At 33.6% G+C, this 24,319-nt stretch overlaps 1 protein-coding gene across 1 annotated transcript in view; it reads left to right on the forward strand.

Moving 5' to 3' along the window:
• IQCM (IQ motif containing M) overlaps positions 1 to 24,319 on the forward strand; it is a gene marked incomplete at its 5' end in the record, with an annotated part of 343,549 nt that overhangs the window by 38,205 nt on the left and 281,025 nt on the right. Inside the window, 2 exons of the mRNA XM_041738752.1 lie at positions 11,561 to 11,651; positions 16,046 to 16,140. Coding sequence (XP_041594686.1) covers positions 11,561 to 11,651; positions 16,046 to 16,140 — 186 coding nt within the window. The remainder of the gene's footprint in view (positions 1 to 11,560; positions 11,652 to 16,045; positions 16,141 to 24,319) is intronic.

A 24,319-nucleotide genomic window follows, 5' to 3' on the forward strand; every position in this document is an offset into this window, starting at 1 on the left:
GCTTCATGTACAGTGGAGTTAGTACCACAGAAGACAAACTCTGAGATTATGAATCTTGGAGCTTATCTGGGGGCACGTTTGCCCTTCCTTCCCTGGAGAGAGGGCGGGGAGTGCAAGACGACAAGCAAGTGCACAGGTGCTTTATAAATGTTAAGTAAATCCACTCTGGGAGAAGGAGGTGAAATGAAGGACCCTATATCTATTACTCTTTGGAATGTAAATAAATGGCTGGAGGAGAGGTGCCTCTAAATCTCTCCTGAGCCTCTATCTTTAACATCCATGGCTTGTTTGCCATTCAAGCATCCTTTAACCCAGGTGCAAGAATTTGTTGCTCAGAAAGCCCTGACAGTGCACAAATGTAAAAATATTCATGGAGAATTATCTCCTGACACCTGTTTTAATTTTGTTTAAGAGAAAGATCAAGATGGGCTGACTGGGGATATACACAAGTCTTTTTCCATCAGTTGGACCAGAGCCCAGAAAGCCTGGGCAAAGGTTCGGGTTTGCAAGAGTCATTTTAATTGGAGCCACCTCTTTGGTTTTTGTTGTTTTTTTAGTCATTTGTTTATTTGTTTTATTTTTTGTAGGACAGGGTGGCCCAAGAAGATTAATACAAACACATTTCTTCTGGACATTTTAAAAAAGCCTTTGGCTATGATATTTACTTGGTAGAGACTCAGCTATTTCACTAGGGGATATCTGGCATTATTTTGCTTTTGGGGGAAGAGTGTATGCCACCTGATTTGCCAAAGGCTTAATGAGTACTGTTGTATTTTATGACTAGATAAGAGAGAAATGAATTCTTGATAGAAAAGTTTTAGGTATAAGAATATTTATTTAGCATAATACGACTTTGTGTTTGTTTTCAATATTTGTGCTATTACTAAAAGTTTATGTTGATATAATTTTTGGTAGCACTTTATTTTACAGCATAGGTAGCCCCTATTTTATAACATGTTCTCTGTCTGCCTCCTCCCCTGTATGGATTGTAATCAATGTCATGTTATTATAACCATTACCACTGCTAATTTTATTGAGCACACACTATGTACCAGGCATCATGCTAAGCATTTTGTATGTATTATTCACCAATTCTCATGGTAACCTGTTGTCATCATAACATTTTTACAAGTGAAGAAGATGAACTGAGACATGATATAACTTCCTGAGGCTCATACTCGTGATGAGTTCAAATTTATATTCTTTCAAGTTTCTCTGCCATCTTAACTACTTCTCTGTGTGATCCCTTATAAACACAGCATACCCACCTAGAGGATGGAATTCAGATTCTTAAAATATCATATCAGTTAACTTAATAGTTTGTTCCTAGTAGGTATTGAATTGGTTATGCTTGAGTAAACTGTCCTAAACTTTATTGGAGTTGTGTAATCTCTGTCTTCTTTTTCATTACTATTACATATATTTTTAGATTTCTGAAAATAGTTATTTATTTGTTGTTTTAGTACATTTTGCACAATTTTATACACTGGGGTGTCATAGTGGAGTTACATTGCACTGACAAAACATGTACTAATTTCCGGTATTATTCTTGTCATAGAGAATTTTACATTTTCTTGCATTTAATTCAATCTGCTCTTGGTTCTTTGCTGAGTTTTGTTTGTTCATTCAGTATTTACTGAGTACCTAACACATGCTAGGCCAAGCACTTGGGTATTTGTTTAATAAATGAATGAATGATTATCTTTACTGTGGGGTTAATAGAATATAGACTTTTGGAAAGTAGTTATGACATTTTCCCCGTTTCTTATAACCTCTATGGGCTCTGGCACATGGCTGAAGGAGGTGGTCAGTTACCATTTATTAGTTGAATGATATTATATTGAGGATAATAATACAGGAGGGTGGAGTACAAAAATATACAGTGAAATCTGAAGTACTCAGACAACTTGTCTAGCATATTTCCCTTATTGACTGAAAATTCATATCTGTACCTAGTAAATGCATTGATAAATTATTTCATTTATTCAATTAATATTTTTTAAAGATTTTATTTATGAGAGAGAGCATGAGAGAGAGATTGAGAGAGAGAGGAGAGAGGTTGAGTGGAGGAGGGGCAAAGGGAGAAGCAGACTCCCCACTGAGCAGGGATCCTGACTCAGGGCTCCATCCCAGAACCTCAGGATCATGACTTGAGCCACCTAGGCACCCCTATCCAATTAATATTTATTGATCTTCTGACTGATAATGCTATGTGTGAGTTAAAAAAGGGATAAATTGTCTCCATTTATAAATAGGTCATAACATAAAAGAAAACATTCATTCATTCATTCATTCATTATTTATTAAACATCTATTATGTGCCAGCCACTCTTCTTGACATCTATGGTATAGTTGTGAAACTGGAGCTTACAGTTGGCTGGGGGAGGATTGGCAAAAAGCATACAAACAGGTAAGATAATCACAAAACACAAAGATCACAATGAAGGAAATAGAGTGATTATAATAGACTGTAGGGACACATTTAGATGCAAATGTCATGAAGTCGGCTCTGAGGAACACGTATTTGATCTGAGATCTCAAGGACAGGAAGACTAGTAGTGTGCTGGTAAACTGGTGCTCTGGAAAAAAAAAAAAAAACCCATTTAACATGTCCTGACTTTCATGGTGTAAATATTCCCACTGTGGCTAATTTCAGGCTACCAAGGGTTTAACATGGAGATTGCAAAAATTTCTGAAAATTTAACAACCATTGAAAGCTCATACGAGTCAGCTGCAGCACATTACTAGTAGCGATATGAAGAGAAATCCAAGCAGTTAAAAAGCCTTGAGAGGGGACAGGAATTGACTTATTGAAAGGAATGGTTTCCTGAAAGGGAACCACTGGGGATGTAGAGTGATGGTAAAGAAAATAAGGATAGTGATGTGAAATCATGTGAGAGAAATGACCAGAAACAGATCATGTACGGCCCTGTAGGTAATGGCAATGAACAGATTTTTGTTTTAAGAATGGTGGAAAGTGATTGGATGGTTTTAAGGCAAGAGTTATGATAAGATTTCCATTTTAACAAGATATGTTAACCTTTATGTGTAAAGTGAAGTCATAGAGGCTAGAGGGAGGTAAGTAGACTAACCAGAAAGCTATTTTTCAGTCCAGGCAAAAGATAATGTTGGCTTAGATTGGTTTGCTGTTCAACACATATTCACTCTCTTCCTCTTCCACCTTGGAAGAGTATGCTTCCCTAACCCACTGTGAGATGGCTCTGTGCCTGCTTTGGCCAACAGAAGGTAAGAAGACATGATGCAAGCAACACCTTTAAATGTATTAGTGGTTTAACTTGTCTTTTATACTCCTCAATCTGCCATGAAAAGACTGTGCCCCAGGCTTGATGCACCCTCTAGCCTGGCCCATCTAAGCCAGCTGACTCAGAGCTGCTCCAGCTAATTTGAGGAACTGTGAGCAAGAAAACTCTAAATTTATAAACCACTAGTTTTTGGTTTGTTTTATAATGCAGCACATAGTGGCAATTGTCATGGTATTAATGAAACTGGCGAAAAATGGGCAAATTTGAGATATATCTTAGTGATAGGTAATAGCTTTCTGATTTAAGTGGGCGGCTGTATGATGATATCATTTACAGACATGAGAAATACAAGAAAGAACAGTTTGGGAAAGAAAATCAAAAGTTCTGTTAAATATATTTGAGATATTTATTACATGCAAGTTTGCATGTAAGACAATTGTATACATGAGTGAAATTCTGAGCACAGGTATGGTATACTGAATAAAGTTTTAGTCATTGGTATGTGGATATAATTTGTCTAAGGAGTTGGGTGAAGTCTCCTAAGGAACAAGTGAAGTTAACATAAAAGGGCTTACCATAGAGGCCCAAGGCACTCCATTTTCTAGAGATTTGATAAAAGAGGATGAGTCAGCAAAGGACATTGAAAATGAGCAACCTGGTTATCATAAGAGTAAAACCAGAAGAAAGTGTCACCTAATCCCTTTATGAGACAGTCATCATTGCCATTGTGTACTGCTGAAGGCCAGTAAAAAGCAGAAAGATTTATCCAGTGGGCATGATAACGAGGAAATAATTGTGTCCTTGATACAGTGACTGTGCAAACAGTATTGGGAGTGGACCAGAGGGTAAGTGGGTTGAGGAAGCACAAACAGTACGTGTAGATGGTTAGTTTAAACATTTTCCTATAAAGCAAAGAGAAGGTTTAGTTTGTTTTGTTTTTAAATGATAGCTGTGAAGATGACTGCATTGGAGGTAATCAGAGTTAAAGCCCTTTATTTCACCGTGGTCAACTTGTTTACCCACCCCACTTACTGTTTATCCAAATCTTTGCCACTCTCTTGAAGACTTCTTCTATACTTGTACACTAAACTTCTATACCACTTTCCCAGTAAATGACATCGCCTCCTGTTTCATGAGAAAATAAAAGTCTTGGTGGTGAACTCTCCAGAAACTTATTCATAGCTACCTAAAACCTTATCTACCTACTTTTAGAAGAAAATACCTGTTTTTTTTTCTAGATTATGGCTAAATTCTATCCCATCCCTTCCCTTCTTGCAAGGAACTTACCTCATTTATTACATATAATAGATGTAATATGTAATATTACATATTGTAATATGTAGTAGATGTTTCTTTATTTTATGTCTCTACTCTCTCCTTTCCTATAATATGTAAGCATCCTAAAGTCTCCCCATCTTAAAAGTGTATCGACACTAAAATATTCTTTCTCAAACTTATGTCCCTGTGATGGTCATTTCATCCCTCTCCTCCCCTTCAAACTATACTTTTTAAAAGGAGAATCTACATTTACTATCTCCAATAACTTTATTCCTTCAAAGCAGTGAAATCTTGTTTCCATTTCCATCTTTCTCTTTAACTGTCCACCAATAGCCTCATAATTACAAAAGCTAAAGGATACACTTCATTCTTGTCTTAAATTTATGAGATAAAGGAAATAGATTTTCATAACACTGCAATTGGAATTATTCAATTATTTGCATAATTAATTATTTAGTTAATTGAATTCCCTAGGATATAGGCTTCATAATCCCCACATTATATCTTGCTTCCCTGGTGCCTAGAAGACTGCCTGTCACATTAGAGGCATTTGGTAAATATTTGTTGAATGAATGATTGAATAAGTGGATGTTGGATAAAAACACTTTCCCTGTCCTCAAGAGACCATGAAAGAGTTCACAATCTAGGGAGGAACTGGCATTCTATATAACACACATGTGCTAGAAATTCCAACAGTAGAAAATCATATGACATCCACCCAGCCCACACACTAGAATGTGAAATGTCAGTAAATTGCAATCTGTCATTCTTGACTAATGAATCTGTCTATAAATTTGCAACATTAAGTTTAAAATTGTATTACAATTCATATGAAATTGAAAATAATTTCAATAGTGGGTCTTAAAAAGAGAGAAGGGTGAAAAAAGCATTTTATCACTCAATATACAAAATCTGAAATCTCATTTTTTGAATGAATAGGATCTGGATTCAACCTGTGTGAAACACTTAAGTATCATTAAGTCTTTTTGTTGAAGAGGCCTTACTATTGTTCTAGCCCAACTATTTTCATTATATAAAATTCCTTAATTGCTGGAAAGTTCCTGTCCAGTCTCTACCAGGAAACACCTGTTATGGGGAGCACATTCTTTTTACAGTACCCAATTTCTGAATTATTAAAGCTCTAAATCAAGAAAAACTAATTCCTGGTAACTTCCATTGATCTAGCTTAACTGTTTAAGATTGGCTGCTTTTGGCCACCTGAATTAGAGTTCCTGGGTCTGTTTGTTTGCTTGTTTTTATAGAATAAGAAGAAATAGAGAGTCTGTATGAAAGTTTGGAGGGAAGTAGGGATCAGTTGAAGGAACAACGTGTAGCATCTATCATATCTGAGAAAAAAGTTGAAATAAATTAATCCTTGACATTGGCAAACATAAATTAGTAATATTAAAAATTTTATATAACTAAATAAGAGATGTTAAATATTTTACGTATTGATTCATAACAAGTGTTTGATGAATGTGTGGAATATTCTAATGAAATGCTGAAAGGATTCAAAGGGAATAAATTCAGTCCACATCGTTTCAGAGTTTGCAGACTAATAATGAGGAGGTGGGCCAAGTAAACAATGAGTGTTGCAAATTTGTTTCAGTGTTAAGATAAATCAAAGATCTGAGTCTTGAAATATGAATATCAGGCATTCCTTCATTAAACACGTTTTTGTAGAGCACTTGATAATACAAAATGAAAAAAAAAAACCCACAAAAAATTCAGTACAACAAATCTAAACTTAGGGCAGAGTCCAGCTTCTGTTCCTGGTAGTTTCTGCATATTTCTGGTAGTTCAAGGCTACCATTGGACCTTGCATGCGCAAGGAAGGCACACAAATAACTATGGCACTTGCAAGATGGAAGATGGAGTCAGAGACTCCCCAAATCTGAGACTCCTTAGAAGGTGATACTGTCAATGAAAGACTAAACAAGGATTAAAAAAAACCTTCCTTTGTAAGAAGAAAATGGCAAGAAACTTAACTATCTCAGCCTTGGCTCTGTTAGAAGAAAATATAAAAAATTTCTTCTTATGATTTATGACTACAAACAAGCTCACCTGTGATGGAATCAAAATGCATATTGCCAGTATCTCAAAAAATCCCTAAATGAGAGAGTAGTTCAGTGTTATTATGAATTGAAAGTTCCCTCAGTTGCCTGCAGGAAAAGCAAATGATTTCTTGAGGAATCAATCTTAATCCCAGGTTGCAAATAATTCCCATCCTATGGAATATGAATTTGCAATTAAAAAATTTTTTTAAATACATGAAGAAATTAGTCACTCTGGTGAGAAATTTAGTACTCCAGTTTCCCCAAAATGAAATTAGACTTACAAAGACCATAGATAATAGAATTGTCAGATACAGAATAGAGAATAAGTATGTTTAAAATGTTTAAAAAATGAAGTATAAAAATATGAATGAACTAAAGACAATAAAAGTGTTCAGGAAGATTTTATAAAGCAGTTAAGGAACTTCTAGAAATAAATATATAATAACAAATAGAAAGTTAATAAATTTTTACATACAGATTTAACAGAGCTAAAGATAGAATTAGCAAACTAGAATGAGTCTCTTAAGAAATTTACAAAAGGAATTACAAAGAGATGGACAATATGAAAGATTAAAAGCTCTAGGGAGTATATTGAGAACTTATAACAAAATTGTAATCCAAATTTTCTAATAAACACTAGAGATTGGGGAGAATAATTATGGAAGCGATTATGACCACTACTCCTTGGAGACCTAATTTCTGGTCTGGGATAGGGAAAGGAAAAAGTGAGCCTGGAACTGTTACTTTCGCAGAAAGGAACAAATGTTCAAAGACTAATGGAGATATGTTGAAGTAGTACAGGAACTGACTGGCTGATTTTGGTATTATGAGCATCAAAAAGAATAATGGTGGGAGTAGATTATAACACACTGAGTAAAAAAAAAGACTTAATGTGTCCCAAAAAGGAGGAGAAAGAAAAAGAGGAAAATCTCTCCTTTACAGATTAATGTTGGTTTATCAATATAGAAGAAAACAAACAATTATTTTTTAAAAAGCATTATTTTGCAATTACCACTGTAATGACTGTTATGAGAGTTATTAGTGGGTGCTGAAAGATGATTGGGGAACAGCCAAAGTATTAGCCAGAAATTGTTTAGTAATTGCAAAGGGAAAAACATATGTTTATAATGGAAATATTTGACAGTTGCCACCTTACTCAAATAATCAAATTTATAACACCTTTTGTTGTGATATAATAGGAAGGATATCATACCACTTCAGTTCTATTCCTGTCAAAAATACTTAATTTTAATCTAGTCATAAAGAAGCAGTGGGAAGAATTCAGATTGCCTTCAAGAATGTTAAGAAAGATGAAAAAGGGTAGGAGGAATGTTTTAGGTCAGTGATGTCCTTTTGAAAGATAATGCAATTTAAAATTTTCTGGTGGCCACATTAAAAAAAAGCTAAAGGGAAAAAAGTGAAATTAATTTCAGTGATATATTTTATTTAATTCAATATATGAAAATACTATTAAACAATTAATATAATATTTTAATTAGATATATTACATTTTCGTAGTAAATCTTAGAAATTCAGAGTGTATTTATGCATATAATATTGTATAGTGAATGTGTAGGATATATACTTGTTCTTAGGAACTATGTGGTTAAATATTTAAAGGTGAAATGTTATACTGTTTGTAGCTTACTTTCAAATGGTCCAGCAAAAAATAATTTATATTCATATATGTATGCACATATACATGTATGTGTGTGCATAGGCATATTAGCAGTTATTAAGTTTGATTTAAACAACTACATTAAAAAGTTTAATTTATTAGATGAATGTAGAACAATGAGAGGATATAAATTTTCAGACAAATATGGAACATTATTGACTGAACAAAATTGACTACATACTGCCAATAAACTTCAAAGAATTTGGAATTGTATATTATGTTCTCTGACTACAGTGAAATTACATTTAAAAACAATGACAATGATAATTCAAAATCACATAATTTGAAAATCAAAGATGACTTATGGAAAGTAAGGAGGATGCATTTGAGGGTATTAGGGTTGGAGGTGGGAATTTAAGGGAGGAAGTTATTAGTGTTCAGAGGAGAGATGACAAAGGTCTGCTTTGAAACAGTATGTGTGGGAAGGGATTTAATGACTGATTATATGAAGAATGTTGAGGGGGAATGAGTATAAGTAACTTCCAGGTACATGGATGGATGGTAGTGTCATTAATTGTGAGAGAGAAATGTTAATTGGGATATCTTTGTGACATGTATATAGAGACAGTTGGTTATTCAAATTTGGCACTTGAGAGCATTCTGGGAAAGATATATAGATTTTGTGAGGCATCTACATTTAGATGATAAATTTAACCATGGGCATGGACGGGATCATTCAAGTAAAAGGGTTAGAAGGCAGCCAAGGAAAGAGCTGTGGGGCATACACAACAGCTGGAGGTGGTCAAAGCAAAATGAATCCACAAAGGAGACAGGTGAAATAGACATAAGTAAAGGAAATTGAATGACTGAATGATTCCAGTTGAACAAATGGTCAAATCTAGCTGAATTCTGAGGAAAGCATGGTAAATAGTGTTAAGGACTAGAGTCCTTTGGTTGACAGTTCTAATGCCTTATGCTCCATTATGTTTGATTTCATTACAAAAGCCTCAAATATTTATTATTTTGCCTGTATTTTCTTTTCCCAGTCTCTCTGTTTGTCTCTTATTTATCAATTATTCTAACCAGAGGTAATTTATAATTTATATTCCAGAACTGAATTCTAGAGTTTGATGTAATTGGTTAAGAGACTAGATTTTACATAAAGGGAATAGTTACGAACTCTGAGATGATATAATTTGCCCAAAGTCACACAGTAAGTCTGGTTACCCATCCAAAGGTTTAGTAAACTAATTAGAAGTAATGTTAGATATCTTATATGCTTTAACTGCCTTCCTAGAAATCTCTTTTTTTTAAAGGTATATAACTATACTTTTAAAAAATTTATTTGGATGCAATCCTAAAATGATTTAGTTAAATGTTACCATAGAGGGCTTTTAGTTTAGCATTTAAATGGATGATGGCCAAATTTTTAACAGATTTTTTTCAAAATGGGCATATAAGGGTGAGTGGCTGGCTCAGGAGAGCATGCAACTCTTGATCTCAGGGTTGTAGGTACAAGCCCCACATTGGGTGTAGAGATTACTAAAAAAAAAGTAAGCTTAAAAAAAAAAAACCTCAACAAAATGGGCATATGTTTTGCTTTATTAATTATTATAGTAACACAAACTTACTTTCTTTAACATCACTGTGAAATTTACTCCTTAGATCTCTGGATCACACATCTCATGACCTTTTTTTCCCTATCCTTTTTCTCCTTTGTTTTTCTGTAATGATTTTTGCTGCTAGTCATGCTGTTCATTGAGAGTGGCAATCATATTTTATTAATTTTATATCCTACATCTCCCCTCTCTAGGAGTAGCATAATTAATTTTCACTGAATAGATATTCTTGAAATAAACAAAATAAATATGCATATTGAGTATCACAGTGATTAACAATGCAGGCTCCAAAGAGTGCCTGTCTGGGTTTGAATATTGACTCTACCTGCAGCTTTATAACCTGGAGGAAGTTAATCTCTGTTTCTCTGCTTCATTTTCTTCATCTGTAAAATGGGGAGAATAATAGAATCTAACTTATGGTGTACTTGTGAGAATAAAATATGATAATCCATGTATAGCAATTAGTACACTTAGCATATGGCAAATATTTTTAAGACTCAAACTTACAAATTCCTTCTCTACTCCATTTTAGTATGTTTCTCAATCTACCATATTTCTTTACATAAAGTGTCTTTTAAGCTCTATAGTCACCTTCCAAAGTAATAAGCAAGGCAGAAATGACCCTCTTTCCCTGATTAGGCACCTGAGGCTCCCTGACCCTGGGGCAATAGTGATGAAGGAACTTACAGTCAGAGGGATACAGGGTGGAGCCCTGGCTCTGCATCTTTTAACTTATCAGATCTTGGGTGGCTGCTTTCCTCCCATGTAAAAGAGTAATCACTGTGCCTCACCAAAACCAAACAAATGAAAATGCTAAAAACTGGTTCTAAGCCTTAAGTGTGAGATGATTTACAGGGAATGCTAAGCAACATCTCTGGCATATTATAAATAGTCAATAAATTTTTAACATTCTGTTTTCCATTTCTCCCCAATTTTTATATTCTCTGTTATATATTTTAAATTAAATTCACATAATGTGGTCAACTGTGTTCTTCTATTTGTTAGCATTGACACACCAACCAGATTTGTAAGTATTTCCAAAACAGAGGGTTTCATTTCATAAATTCCCTGTAACTTTAATATATCTTTAACATACCTGAGCTGGTAGCTAGAAGGTACATGGATATTAACTTAATATTTTGGTATAATGTTTCAAATTATGTTCATCCTATTATATGTACAAAATAGAAAGATTTAAAAATATTTATGTAAATTTCTCTTTAGACTCTTAGAATTAGATTATTTTTTTGAGCAGAACTTTGCCTTTTCTGAACTTCAGTCTTACTCTATCAAATTGATGAGTGTTCCCATTCACATTAACTAATGATTGCTAAATTATTTTAAAATAGCAGACTCTCCTATAAAAGCTAAGCCTTATGATGATAATGATGATAATAATGCTATGTATAAATGAGACTGTTGGTATTCATTAGTATGTGCTGTACTATTGCAGACATTTCTTGGGGAACGATCTCCTTTCTGATATATGCAGTTCATTTACTCTATACCATCAGTGCTAAATTTTAGTAATTGCAAAACGTCTGAGGAGCATGGGGTGAAAAAAACCACTCAAATGTGTTTTTAGAGTATCTTTGTGTTAGCAATTTGTTTGAAAAATATTGTACCTTTTGTTATTAAAAAAATCTGTGATTTGCAATTTAATTCAAAAAATGCACTTAGAACTTGAAAACAAATAGTATACAATTATTATTTTTTAAATTCCAGAACAAGTTAAACTGGGTAAAATAGTAACTAATATTGAATCCGTGGGTAAAAAAATGGAGAAAGAAAAGCATCAGCACCATGAGAAGTCCAGGTAATGTGTGATTAGTTAACCTATAGAAAATGTATAGTTTTATTCTACTGTGCCAATATTTCCTGACCAATTGTCATGATTTCTCAAGTCTATTAACACCCCATGCATGAGGCTAATTTATCCTTCTGCTTGAGTCCCTTAAAGCCTATCAATTACCAAATTTTAGTTTTCAGTTCAATTAACTTTTGAACTGGGGGATGTCTGAGTAGTTAAGCAAACCATCTGGGTTTTACAGTGCATAAGCTCAAATCCAATTTGTGGCTTTCTTGAGAAAAATGCCATATTTTATGATAATATTACATAAGTTTGGAATTTTAATAACTCATCTGCAGTAATTATGGAGCAGAGTTAAATTATAATTTTTCTTTTTTAATTTAATAATTTAAAGTTAGTCTTTTTCTAACAGAAGGTGAGGCTGATCCTATAGAGTAAAGATTCAGAACAGGCATTTTGAACATTGCTTCTGCTTCCCAAAGGTGTGTGGAAATGGGTCAGTTACTTTTCTGGATTATTCCAGTAAAGAGCATCATCATCTTCAAGATCACTTTACCATTGTGTACATAACTGTTGACCCTAGGGCTACAGAACCTTTAAAGGCCCTTCAACACATTTTGTAGGAACATTTATACTGGTAGAATGTAAATATTGCTCCATTAAAATGTATTTTTCAGTGGCTTGTTTTACATTACTTCACAATGTAACCTTGTCAGAAATTTGGGGTAATTGGCACAGTGGTAAACAATAAAAATTTGAGAAAATATTGCCCTGGCTATTAAGAATATAATGGACCTTCCAACATTTATCTGGCAAACTATGCTTAACAGTAAAAGATTCATGTTCACAAGGAGCCACTTCCTTGGCTTAAGTATAATATGATATTCAAATTTGGGAGAATGGAATGTATGTACAGTTCTAATACTGAGGGTTGGTTTTATCCATGGTAGAGGGAAGACTAATTGCAAAGGAAAATAAATGGTTGTATTTGGGAATTTGCCAGTTTTGTAAAATTTTACTTTTGGCCTTTACTTAATTTAAGTCAAGACTCAGGTTTAGTCTAGCAGAGTGGTAACTGCTAAAAGAGTAGTGAACAGACCTATTTAACCAAATACAATTTAGAATTTCAGGTAAGCTTTTAATAAACTAGAAAAGTTAACTGAGCTAATTAGAAAACCTACCATTTTCAGTATATTGAGATGGGGCTAATAATTCAAGAAAGAATAATGACTTCAGGACAAGTGGAACACTCATTAATAATAAATCTTATCAGATAGAATATCTCTCAGTATGTCTTTCTCAAGAGAGTTGAGTATTTCTTAAAGAATTGTTTCTTCTGCAACTGGTGGAAGATAAAGGTCTCTTGACACCCTAACATCCCCTTTTTAATGAAAACATGTCCTACTTAATGAGGAAGATCAACACCCTCTGAAATTAAGAGCAAGTACATGTACTTCCAGTGACAGCCTGGGGCACATAAAGCCTGAACTTCAATCCACCAGGGTTGCTTTGTCTTTATTTACAGCTAGTTTATGGCGGTAACTTGTTTCCTACCTTAGCAGTTAGCTTCATTTCCTTAATGTTAGAAGTGTGATGGGAATACAGAAAGAAAGACAAATAAGTGTTCTGGGACGTGGTGACTCAGGGTATTTGAAAACCTGTGTTTAACTAGACAAATAAGATGTCATTAGAGTGAGATTTTTATTGAAATCTAGTTCAACACATAATAAACATAAGGAAACTTAGCAATGAGGATATAAGCAACAGAAAGAAAAATAGAATCAGTGAGAAGTCGGGTAGGGGATTGTTAACAATTAGGGAGAGGCTCTAGCACTAATTAGCATGAATTGCCCCAGTCTTTGTGAGACTTTTGGAAGACTTCTGTTCAATACAAATAGATCCCTGTGAGGGAAGGTGTGCATAAACTACTCAAAATTCCCCTGTAGATGCCTGGGAAAATACTAATTTCTAAGGTGACACATAATATTTTTGGGTAGACCATAAAAATATTGGCTCAATAAAAGAAATTTCTTTGGACAATATAGGAAGAAATACAATCTTAGAAATGTATGATTTCCTTTTCCCATACTTCTCTATGTTTGATTTGTAGAGGGAAAACAAAATTGACTAGTTCTGCATTTTCAGATTTAAGTTTAAGGACATGAAGTTCTTCATTGTACTTTGAATTCTAACTTCAAAGATCACCATAATTAGCATACTTAAGAAAGTATGTTTTATGACATAATGATCAGTGTGAGCGCATTCTAAATGTTATTTTTCCATCAAGGAAATTAATTTACTATGCACTTTTATTTTATTAGAGCAATTTCTTTTAGTTTATAATATTTGGTGCATTTAAAGTTATGACAACTGTATTTCTGTAAATGCAATTCTGTAATTCAGGCAAGTAAGGCTAGACTTCTGCCCCTAGTTTTGTGATCACTGGGAGTTTCTTATGTGTTACATGGCAATTTGTATTTAGGCTATTCTGATTAATTTAATAATAAAATGAGATTATAAAACAATGATAGAATCTCTCACCACCTTCACATTTATGTTGAAATGATCCTGCCATTTCATCTGAATGTTTGTAAAATATTTTGCTTAAGTGGATGAATTGTAGTCTATATCTGTTAATAGGAAATCATTAAACAATGCAATAGTTCTAATTTGGAGACTTAAATATTTAACCATAGGCAAGATGAAAGAGAGCAAAAAAAAAATTGTGATTAATCAGTTGTATCATGGCCCCATTCTTGGTGACATAGAAATTATTTCTAGAATCTGAAATGGAGTTTTGCAAAGCTGACTTTCATATTTTTCCTTCACAATATGATTTTGTCACACTAGCAATACCTCAGTTCTCTTACTCATGTGATCACATGAGTAAACAGCTAGACTAATTGATCCTTTAAGTCAGTCATTATTTTTTTTAAGATTTTATTTATTTATCCATGAGAGACACAGAGAGATGCAGAGAGAGAGAGGCAGAGACACAGGCAGAGGGAGAAGCAGGCTCCATGCAGGGAGCCCAATGTGGGACTCGATTCCAGGTCTCCAGGATCATGCTCTGGGCTGAAGGCAGCGCTAGACTGCTGAGCCACCCAGGATGCCAAGTCAGTCATTATTTACTGAGTTTCTACTCTACGTCAAATGTAAAAATTGGAACAGGATAGCTCAGACTCATCCCTCATAGACTCTAGTTTTTGATAGGCAAATGTTTTAAAATCTTAAAAATGTCAATAACACTTGAACTAGCAATTACATTTCTAGGCATTTATAATAAGAAAAGAATTGGACAGGTTCACAAATATGAATGTTGAAAGATTTTCATCCTTGTTTATAAATACCAAAAAAGTGGAAACAATCCAAATATCTGGCAAAAGAAGATTGGTAAATAAGCCATCGGTATGTGAAATCCATATAGTGGAATGCTTTGTAATGGGCCATAATGACAATGTACATCTTTGTAGGTTTATAAAGAAAGATATTTGTGGTTTATTAAGTGCATAAAATAATCTAAAAAGTTCATGTACATTTTACGCGCACATAAAAATAGAGAAGATATGAACTATATGACACATGTTAATTATGACAAATGGAGTTAGTATAAAATAGTAATAAGGAGTTCAGTTCTTAAACTCCCACTGTCCAGATTCAAATTCTGGCTCCGCCCAGTTCTAGCTGGGATAATTTGAACTATATACTACTTAACTCCTGAATGCCTTAGTGTCTTCATTTATAAAATGGGTGTAACAATAGTAAAAACCGAGTCATCTTATGAGGATTAAATGCAGTAAGACACAGATAGGGTTTAGAATAGTGCCTGGCCCCTATGAAGCATTTAAGGGTTTATAATTATGCCTAAAATATTAGGGTGGTGAATTAGGGGTAATTTTTATTTTCTTCCTTTTGCTTATGTATATTTTCTAAAATTTCTTTTATGTGGTGATACAGTTTTTGATTCACCTGACTTGGTTGAAGCTCACCAAGTCATGGTAGGAAAACATGTTACTTAAAATCTTGCAAAACAGAAAATCAATAGATATGGTACTTGTTCAGTTTTCTGATTTTTGTTTTCATTTGGAAAGCAAATGTTCCTATTTGTTATCCATGCTCAGAGCCAGCAAGATTTGGTATTATTTTGTCTTCATTCAACAAATATTATATATTTATCATGTAATATAATGATATAAATATTTATGTATTTTCAATAATAGTTACAGAGGGCCTGATGCGTGAGCACTGCAGGTACAACATGTATAGACTCTACTGATAGGAGACAAGTGGTTTTCTCTTTGTGATTAGCATCTAATCTTATAACATTGGTCTAGAAAGATTGTATTACAAAACAGGGTCTGTAAATGACTCAAAGCTCTAACTTTACGTTTTGGAAACAGATTCTTGGTCTCACCATTTCCCACCCCAGTCATCAATCTTGACTTGCCATTACAACCCATGACCTGCTCTTCCATGGGGCTTCTGAAAGAATATGGTGAGTCTCATTGCATAAGTATTAATAGCAACACAGCGATTTTCATTATTTTGCATTCATTTAAAATGCAGTGTCAAACAGCTAGTATTTCCTTTGAATACTGTGTCAAAAGATAAAGAGATTTCAGAAACAACTACTAATAACTAATTTTCAGCTCTTTTATTTGATCTTGAGAGATTGGATGTTTTTAATGTGTATGAATATTAAAAGTTTTAGGAAATTTTAAGGATGAATTCTTATAATTTTAAAAGTCTCTCTATACTTCAGTTATTGTTGTTTTGAAAAATACACAATTCTCCAAAAGAAAATACAGATAATTATTTAAAGTCCCTTAAGTATGATTGAGAAAATCTCTGGAACTTGGTGAGTTACTTGAAGACCTAGGGGGCTATTGATTCGAAGAAACTATTTTGTAGTTTACCTCTTTTTAACTTGTTACTCATGTTCTTGGACTTCAGGCTGTCATTAAGAGAAAACTCTTCTTGTAGAGTGGGACTTTGATTGATTTTGGAAGAAATTTTTGAAAACTTGCTGAAGAAACTCCTCCTTGAGTTCTCAAGGCACTCTTGCATAAAATTTCCTTTATCCAGGTACAATTTTACCAGCATTTCTCTGGATTATGAGAGGAAATCAATCATCAGAGGCTCAAGTAACACATTTTTATTAATCGAACCAATATTCACCCAAACTTTTAATATTATGAATAAGATGTCAGAATCTTAACACATGTAAATGTTTAAAATTTTTGAAAGTTAAATTGGTCCATAGCTTACATTCTTTTAAGGTTTGATCAGATAGTTTGAGGCCCCAGGTAGTATAAATAATGTGTGGGTCTCCATTGAATCTAGAATTGGATATGAATATGAAGAAGTAAATACTGTAAAAAATTCTTCATAACGAAAATTCTTCATAAAAAATTCTTCATAACATTAGATCCTATCTAATCTAATCTAATAGATCTAATGGGTAAAATAGTTTTAATAGATAATAATCTTGAGATCTGATAACCCTGAAAGCTGAGGTTTGCAGCCCCTAACTACCTCTTAAGTGAAAGTTCTGTGACATTTAGAGTTTGTTTAGACTCGTACTAAGTATTGATAAAAGCCTCTATTTTCAAATACTATTGAGCTCAGATAAATCACATATTTTTTTTTCCCCTTGCAGAGCTGCCTCTTAGCTCATTCAAGGGTTCAGTAATTCTCATGGCTTTACTCTGAATGTAGAGATTTAAGTATTTTTCCATATACATGGAGCTTACTGTACAGGGGCTTGGCTACTGTTTGTTTAGTGCTAAAGAGAAGACAGAAACTCTTTCTAAAACATTTGTTGAGAGAATCTCAGTTACTAGCTACAGATTATTGTGAAATTATGAGTGGAAGGCCAGCAGAGTGGGGCAGTCACCTACAGGTTGTGTTTTGAAGTTTGCTAAAGGTTGTGTCCATGCAAAAATGTTCTCCTGAAGTATCTGAAATATTTACAAATAGAGCCATAGCTTCATAGAAGCTAAAGATTCTCTGTACTTATCACACTGACTGGCACATACTGGGCATTAATAAACATTTGTTGAATGAATGAATGAATGGATCAAAACAAATTAAAAGAAGCCATCCAAAGTGGAATATATTTCTATGAATGTGTGCCTGTTTCTGCATATTAGGCTAAAATTTGATAACTGCTAAAAGGAAAAATGAATTTGGGTAAGTAAAATACAAAAAACAACAATGGATATAAACAGGCAAAAGAATGGCACTGGACAATTTTTATTTTTTTATAATTCTGGTTTATATTTATTATGTATAGACTGTAGAGATACCATAAAAATAAGTAAAATGTTAAGCATTTAGCATATATGCTTTAAAACCAAATTGTTGGGCAGATTATTAGTTTTATAAGTCTCTCAATACTCATATAACTTCATGGGGAGTTGGAAGGTTGAACATGCCGAAAGTGTAGAAAATTTTAATAAAAATATTACTTCCAAATGCTATGGGGTAGATGTTATTTTTTCCTTAAAAAGAAATGTATTTTTAATCAAATAAGAATGGGAACTTCATTATTGCTTTGTTGTATATGAAGTTTTGTTTAACTTTGCTTTATTTTCAGCCAAGCCACTCTTTTATAATAGCAATATTTTTTTAATAAGGCAGAAATATCTGAAATTTGTGGCCAACAACTTACTTTATTTAAGCTATTAGAGAAATAAGAAAAATGTTGATTTTCTTTTTTGAATAACCTAGGTGTGGTCCTGGCTTTGTGCCTTGAGTGAAAACTAATGAATACTTTATGAATCCTTTTTAGAATTCATGTTAATTTTTTAGTTTATTTTATGGTGTTAGTCTACAAATTTATCTGACAAAGCTGTTTCTCCACACCATTATTAACACAGTTTAGTAGGATACAGATTCACTGAATTTCTGAAACAGTCACTGAGGTATACTTAATAAGAGAATATAGCTTAAATTGTGAGAGGATACAGATCTTGTGCTTTTCTCAGGGGTGTATGGTAATTTACTGGGCTCTTAAATTAAAATTGCCCAATTCTTTTTTAGAATAAATAAATTATTCTTATTAAAGGATAAAGGAAAAGAAATTAGAACATGGGGGTTAAGACAAAGTTATAATTTCTATTCATTTGACCTATAAATATTATTATATGTGATATATAATCATTATGTTATATTGCATATAAATGTATATACTTTATAATACTTGAAGCCTTGACTTTTAAAGTGGTACAGTAGTTTCCCTTTATGTGCAGGGGGATATATTCCAAGACCCCCAGTGGATGCTGGAAACTGCAGACAGTGCTGAACCCTATATATGTTATGTGTTTCCCTGTACATACATATTTATGGTATAGTTTAATTTACAAATTAGGCATAGTAAGAGACCACAACTAATAATAACAGAACAATTATAACAATATACTGTAGTACAACTTATGTGAATGTGGTCTCTCCCTCTCTCTCTCAAAATATTGTATTGTACTCATCTTTCTTTAGTGATGAAATGAGATGATAAAATGCCTACCGATAAAAGGAATTGAAGTGGATGATGTAGAGATCATGATATAGCATTAGGCTTCTATTGACCTTCAGATAGTACGTCAGGAAGAGGATCATCAGCTTCTAGATCCTGGCTGACCACGGATAACTGAAACTACAGAAAATGAAAGTTCTGAAAAGGACAACTCCTATATAGCATAGTAGTGCAGGCACTGAAGTTAATCTAGTCATTCTAATGAGGTTAGAATTCTGGCTCTGCCAGTTTCTAGCTGGGAAACCTCATCCAAGTTACTTGATCACTCTCTGACTCAGTTTTCTCACTGATGAAATGGGGGAATAATAACAATACCAACCTCGAAGTTTTTAGGTTATCCTTGTAAAGTATTACAACATATATCCCGGTGCCTAATTAAAATTGAGTTTTGACTATTAGCTACAATTTCCCAGATATAAATAGTAAAACAATAGACTTGAGAACGTGATGTTCAGTGACCTAACTTTGACCCTATCCTAAAGGATATATTACTTTACCACACTAACTTACACTCTCACAGAACAGAACTCAGGAAGAAAGGTTTACTGTTATTGTATAAAGGCAGTACCTGTGGCCTTTCCTAGATTCAACTATTTTTGTCATTGTCATTTTTGGCATCCTGTTCTAGACCTTGAATCTGCCTGTTGACTCTGCTATTTCAATAAACTTGGTAGGTCACACTGAAGCTGATATTCCTCAAGCACCCCTTACACCAGTAATTTCAAAGCTTTTTCTCCATTTCTTATGTATCTAGGGGAATAGACTCATGATAGGAACTCTTTAATAGAATTTTTCAAAATAAAGTTCTGGGAAGAAGGGAAATGTGTCCAAAAAGCCCACCTTGATTTACATGATATCCAACTGAAAGTGTGGCCTGATGTGAGTCCCTTCAGTTCTCTGGGCTTTAGTTCCATCATCTGTAGTCTTCAAGGAAAGAATGGAACTGCCTTCAATGAAAGGAGTGAAAGGTTAGAAAATCTCCTTTTCCTGTATGGTTGCTTCTCAGATATTAAAATATCTTTACGTAATCATTGACTGGAGAGAAGAGGACCAACCCTCAGACTCTGCTCTTGGCAATATTTCTTACCTCATCCTACTGTCTGGGTTCACAGCCTTGAGACCCTTGGGATGAATCTCATTAAATATGACCTTTAATTCTGTCTACATCAGTGTCCACAAGATACCTAGGACTTCTAGGTAACCTCTTATTGCAAAAGCCCCACTCTTTCTCTCTCTAATTCTGCATGTCTTTTTTCATGACCTCATCCTACACCATTTTTGCTCTTGAAACATGTTTACTCTTCTCCCTGAACTCAAAGCCAGTAACCAGCAAAACCCCTAAATCTTTACCCTCTGCTAAGTGTTCCCTTCGCTTCTTGGTCTTACTGAAATCTGTGCTCTGTCCCCAGCCCCAAGGACATTTCTTCCTCTGCCCCTCTCTCAGGTGGTGATGGTCTTCTCTTCCACGCCTCCCCCATCTGGGATTGAAGATGGAGAAGTGACTTCCTTATTCCTCACGTTGTTTCCAAACTGTTCTCCCTACCTCTTTCCTAACACGCCCAGCTTTGAATCCCATGTCAGCAAATGATATCCTCCATTGTCTCTTCTTCTTACAGTAGTCTTATTTATTTGTATCCATTCTCTCATATCTTAAAGAATTTAGCCTGTGAATCCTTGTGATTTTCTCTAGTGCCAGTCTTGTAATAACTCTGATTTCGGTGTCCAAGTAAATAAGCTCTCGGATTCATTGGCTTTTCCATTTCTTGAGCTCTTGTCCTTCAGTGACTTTTGCCTACCATTATACTACATATATTCTCCAATAGTTATATCTTTTAAATATTTCCCAAACCTGACTGAAGAGCACTACCATACAACCAGATCACCTTTTAAACTCTTAACAGTATATTTAACTCCCATTGAGAGTCTTGGGGCCCCCAGTGCTCATAGAGGCCTGACTGCAAATTTTTGAATTTCTTCTCTAGATATACTGATTCCCCCGGTAATTTTACCTAGTCTGTGGCTTTAGCTATCATTTATATGCTGATGCCTCCAAACATATCTCCAGTGTTGTTATTCTCCTGAACTACAGCTCACATTCAACGGCTTAATCAGCATTTCTACTTGATTTTTTTAATGACACTTCAAACCTAACGAGTCCAACTCAGAAACGTTGTAGGTGTTGTTCTCTTTACTTGGCAAGCTCTTCCCTTAGATGTCACAAGCATCACTCCTTGACTGCTTTGTCCAAATGCCTCCTTATCAGTGAGGACATTCTCTGCCAACATATTATAGCAGCCGCCATACCTGCCAGCCCCGTTTACCTCTCCTGCTTTACTCTGATCTCTAACACTTGAGGTCTCAGGACATGTTGCTTCTTTTATTTATCCGATTCTGTCTACCTCCTCCTGCTAGAATGTAAACTCCAAGAAGGCAGATAGTTTTGACTGATTTATTCACTACTAGATCCCTTGGATCCAGAATCATTCTTGGCACATAGGAAGTGCTCACTATATTTTACTGAATGAGTGAAGATACTATTTTATTTTCCAAAAGAGTGGTACCAATTTTCATATTTCTTTTTTCTATTTAATGAAGAAATTTATCTAATTTATTAGAATAAATACCTTCACCCATGGAGCTCAAATACATTGTTTTCATTTTGAATAAAAAATATAGCTGAAAAAATATAGCTCTTTGTGTGTGTGTGTGTGTGTGTGTGTGTTTCTGAAAACATGGTGAACAATTATGCAAAGAGACTTCTGAGTACAGAACACCAAAAAATGCTAGTTAAATATTAAAAGATAAGATTAAAAACTTGGCTGAGCTGCAGGAAAGTATGAAAATAATAAACCCAGAAAATAGAAGAAAGTCTGATTCCATAAGTTCCATAAAGGTTTAATATTACTTAGAGTAATTTGTATTTAGGGCTCATACCCATTTCTGGTAGCTTAGAACTTTCCTAGTTAAATGACAAAACATTGATATCACTTCTCTTTCTTTTCCTATCAATCAACCAATCATATATATATGTATACATGTGTTTATTAGGCTCAGGAATTCTGAATTAGATTAATAGAATTCCTTTTTTTTATGATGCATTATCATTTATTCATGGATGGCCCTCTTTTATTTTATTTTTTATAGTACTGATAGCAACTGACGTCTACCTGTGTGCCCTTCCCAAATCTTTCCTTTTTGCTTCCACCCTAGATTCCTAGATTTGGAGGAGTTCTATCAAATTTTTGATACTAATCCTTTGTTAGTTATATTGTGACTAGTCTATTTACTTTCCTTAAGGTGTCTTTGATAAACAATACTGATTTAAATAAAGTAAAATTTAACAAAAATATTACCTTCTATGGGACAATAAAATGACCATAAAATACTTGTAGGTTTGTTCTTTCTTTGTTCTGAATTTTTTACTATCATTGCCCATTATTTCAATTTTGTCTTTTTTTGACTTAAATCTCACAAGCCATACCATAATAGTTATTATTTTATAAAGATGATGGTTGTTTACATTTACCTGCCTCCAGGTAGATCAAGAATTGAAAGAAACAGTTTTTCAGAATGAAATACAGATAGAAATGATGTATTTTATTTTATTTAGGCCTTTTAAACGTCTCTAAAAAATAAAAGTCTCAATAATATTTTATAGTTTTCTGCATATTTTAAAATATTTATTCCTATGCATTTGATGTTTTTGGTGCTATTTTAAATGCTATTTAAAATTTTATTTCAGCCCCTACTGCCTTTTCTGCAGTATAGAAGTACAATTAATCTTTTTTTTTTTACATGGACTTTATATCTTACGGACTTTATAAATTAAGATAACTTCTAGTAGTTTATCTGGTTTATCTGTTGATCCTTCTAGATTTTCTAAATACACAATCACGTTGTCCATGAATGATGACAGTTTTTTGTTCTTTTCTTCCTATTCTAGACCTTTTCTTTATTTTTTCTTACCTTATTACATGTTAAACCCTCCTGCACAATGTGACACAGAAATGGTGAGCAGCTTTCTTTTCTCATTTCCTACCACAGAAGGAATTATTATATATATAAGCATTGAGTATAATGTATAGTATTTGTTAAACCTTCTTTATATTATTTTTAAAAGTTCCTACTTAGCTAAGAGGTTTTATTATGAATCAAGTTTGAATTTTATCAGATTATTTTATTTTTATTTCCTCAGATGATGATACGATTTCTCTCCTTTGTTCTCTTAATGAAATGAATTATGCCCATTGATTTTCAGATGTTAAACTAATCTTCAACCTTGGAATAAACCTAACTTGAATTTAATTTGCTGGTATTATTTTGAGGATTTTAAAACTTTCATTGAAAAGAGAAATGACCTGTAATTTTCCTTGTTTATAATGTTTTTGTTGGGATTTGGAACTGAGGTAATGACATTATACAATGGGTTGGAAATTATTCCTTCTTTGTTCATTTGTCTGGAAGAATTTGTATAAGATTGTGGTATTTTTTTCTTACATGTTAGAGGAGAATCACTACTGATGCCACCTGGCCTGGAGATTTCTTTATATGGAATTTTAAAATCACAGATTAAATGTCTTTTAATAAAATTAGGCCCTATGAAATTATTTTAATTTTCTGTCATTTTTTATGTTATGTTTATAGAAACATGTTTAAATTGTCAAAATTATTGCCATAAGCTGTCCATAATAACATTTATATTAATGTCTCCTTTTAAATTTTCTATACTAATTACTTAGATTTTCTCTCTTTCTTTCCCTTCTTTTTTTCTCTTGGATCAGTTGTGCTGAAGGGACAATCAACTTTATTGTTTTTTAAAAAGAAACAACTTTTAGCTTTCCTGATTTTCTTAATAGTGCATTGCTTTCTACTTCAAGAATTTCTATTAATCATTATAGTTTCTTGCTCTTCCTGTTAGCTCTGAGTGAGCACTTTCTCACTTTTCTCACTCTGAGTGAGACCTTAATATTTATTATTTGATTTTCCTTCAGCATTTACTTATCACAATGAACATTTTCTAAATATGGTTATATATAGTATTATTCTCAATGACTGTGACAGAACTTTCTCTCAATAAAAGGGATGAGTTTGAGGAGGACAGCACTTCCCCTTTAGAAATAGCCAATAGGGGGGATCCCTG

The sequence above is a fragment of the Vulpes lagopus genome, chromosome 23, assembly GCF_018345385.1.
Source record: "Vulpes lagopus strain Blue_001 chromosome 23, ASM1834538v1, whole genome shotgun sequence".
Taxonomy (NCBI): Eukaryota; Metazoa; Chordata; class Mammalia; order Carnivora; family Canidae; genus Vulpes; species Vulpes lagopus.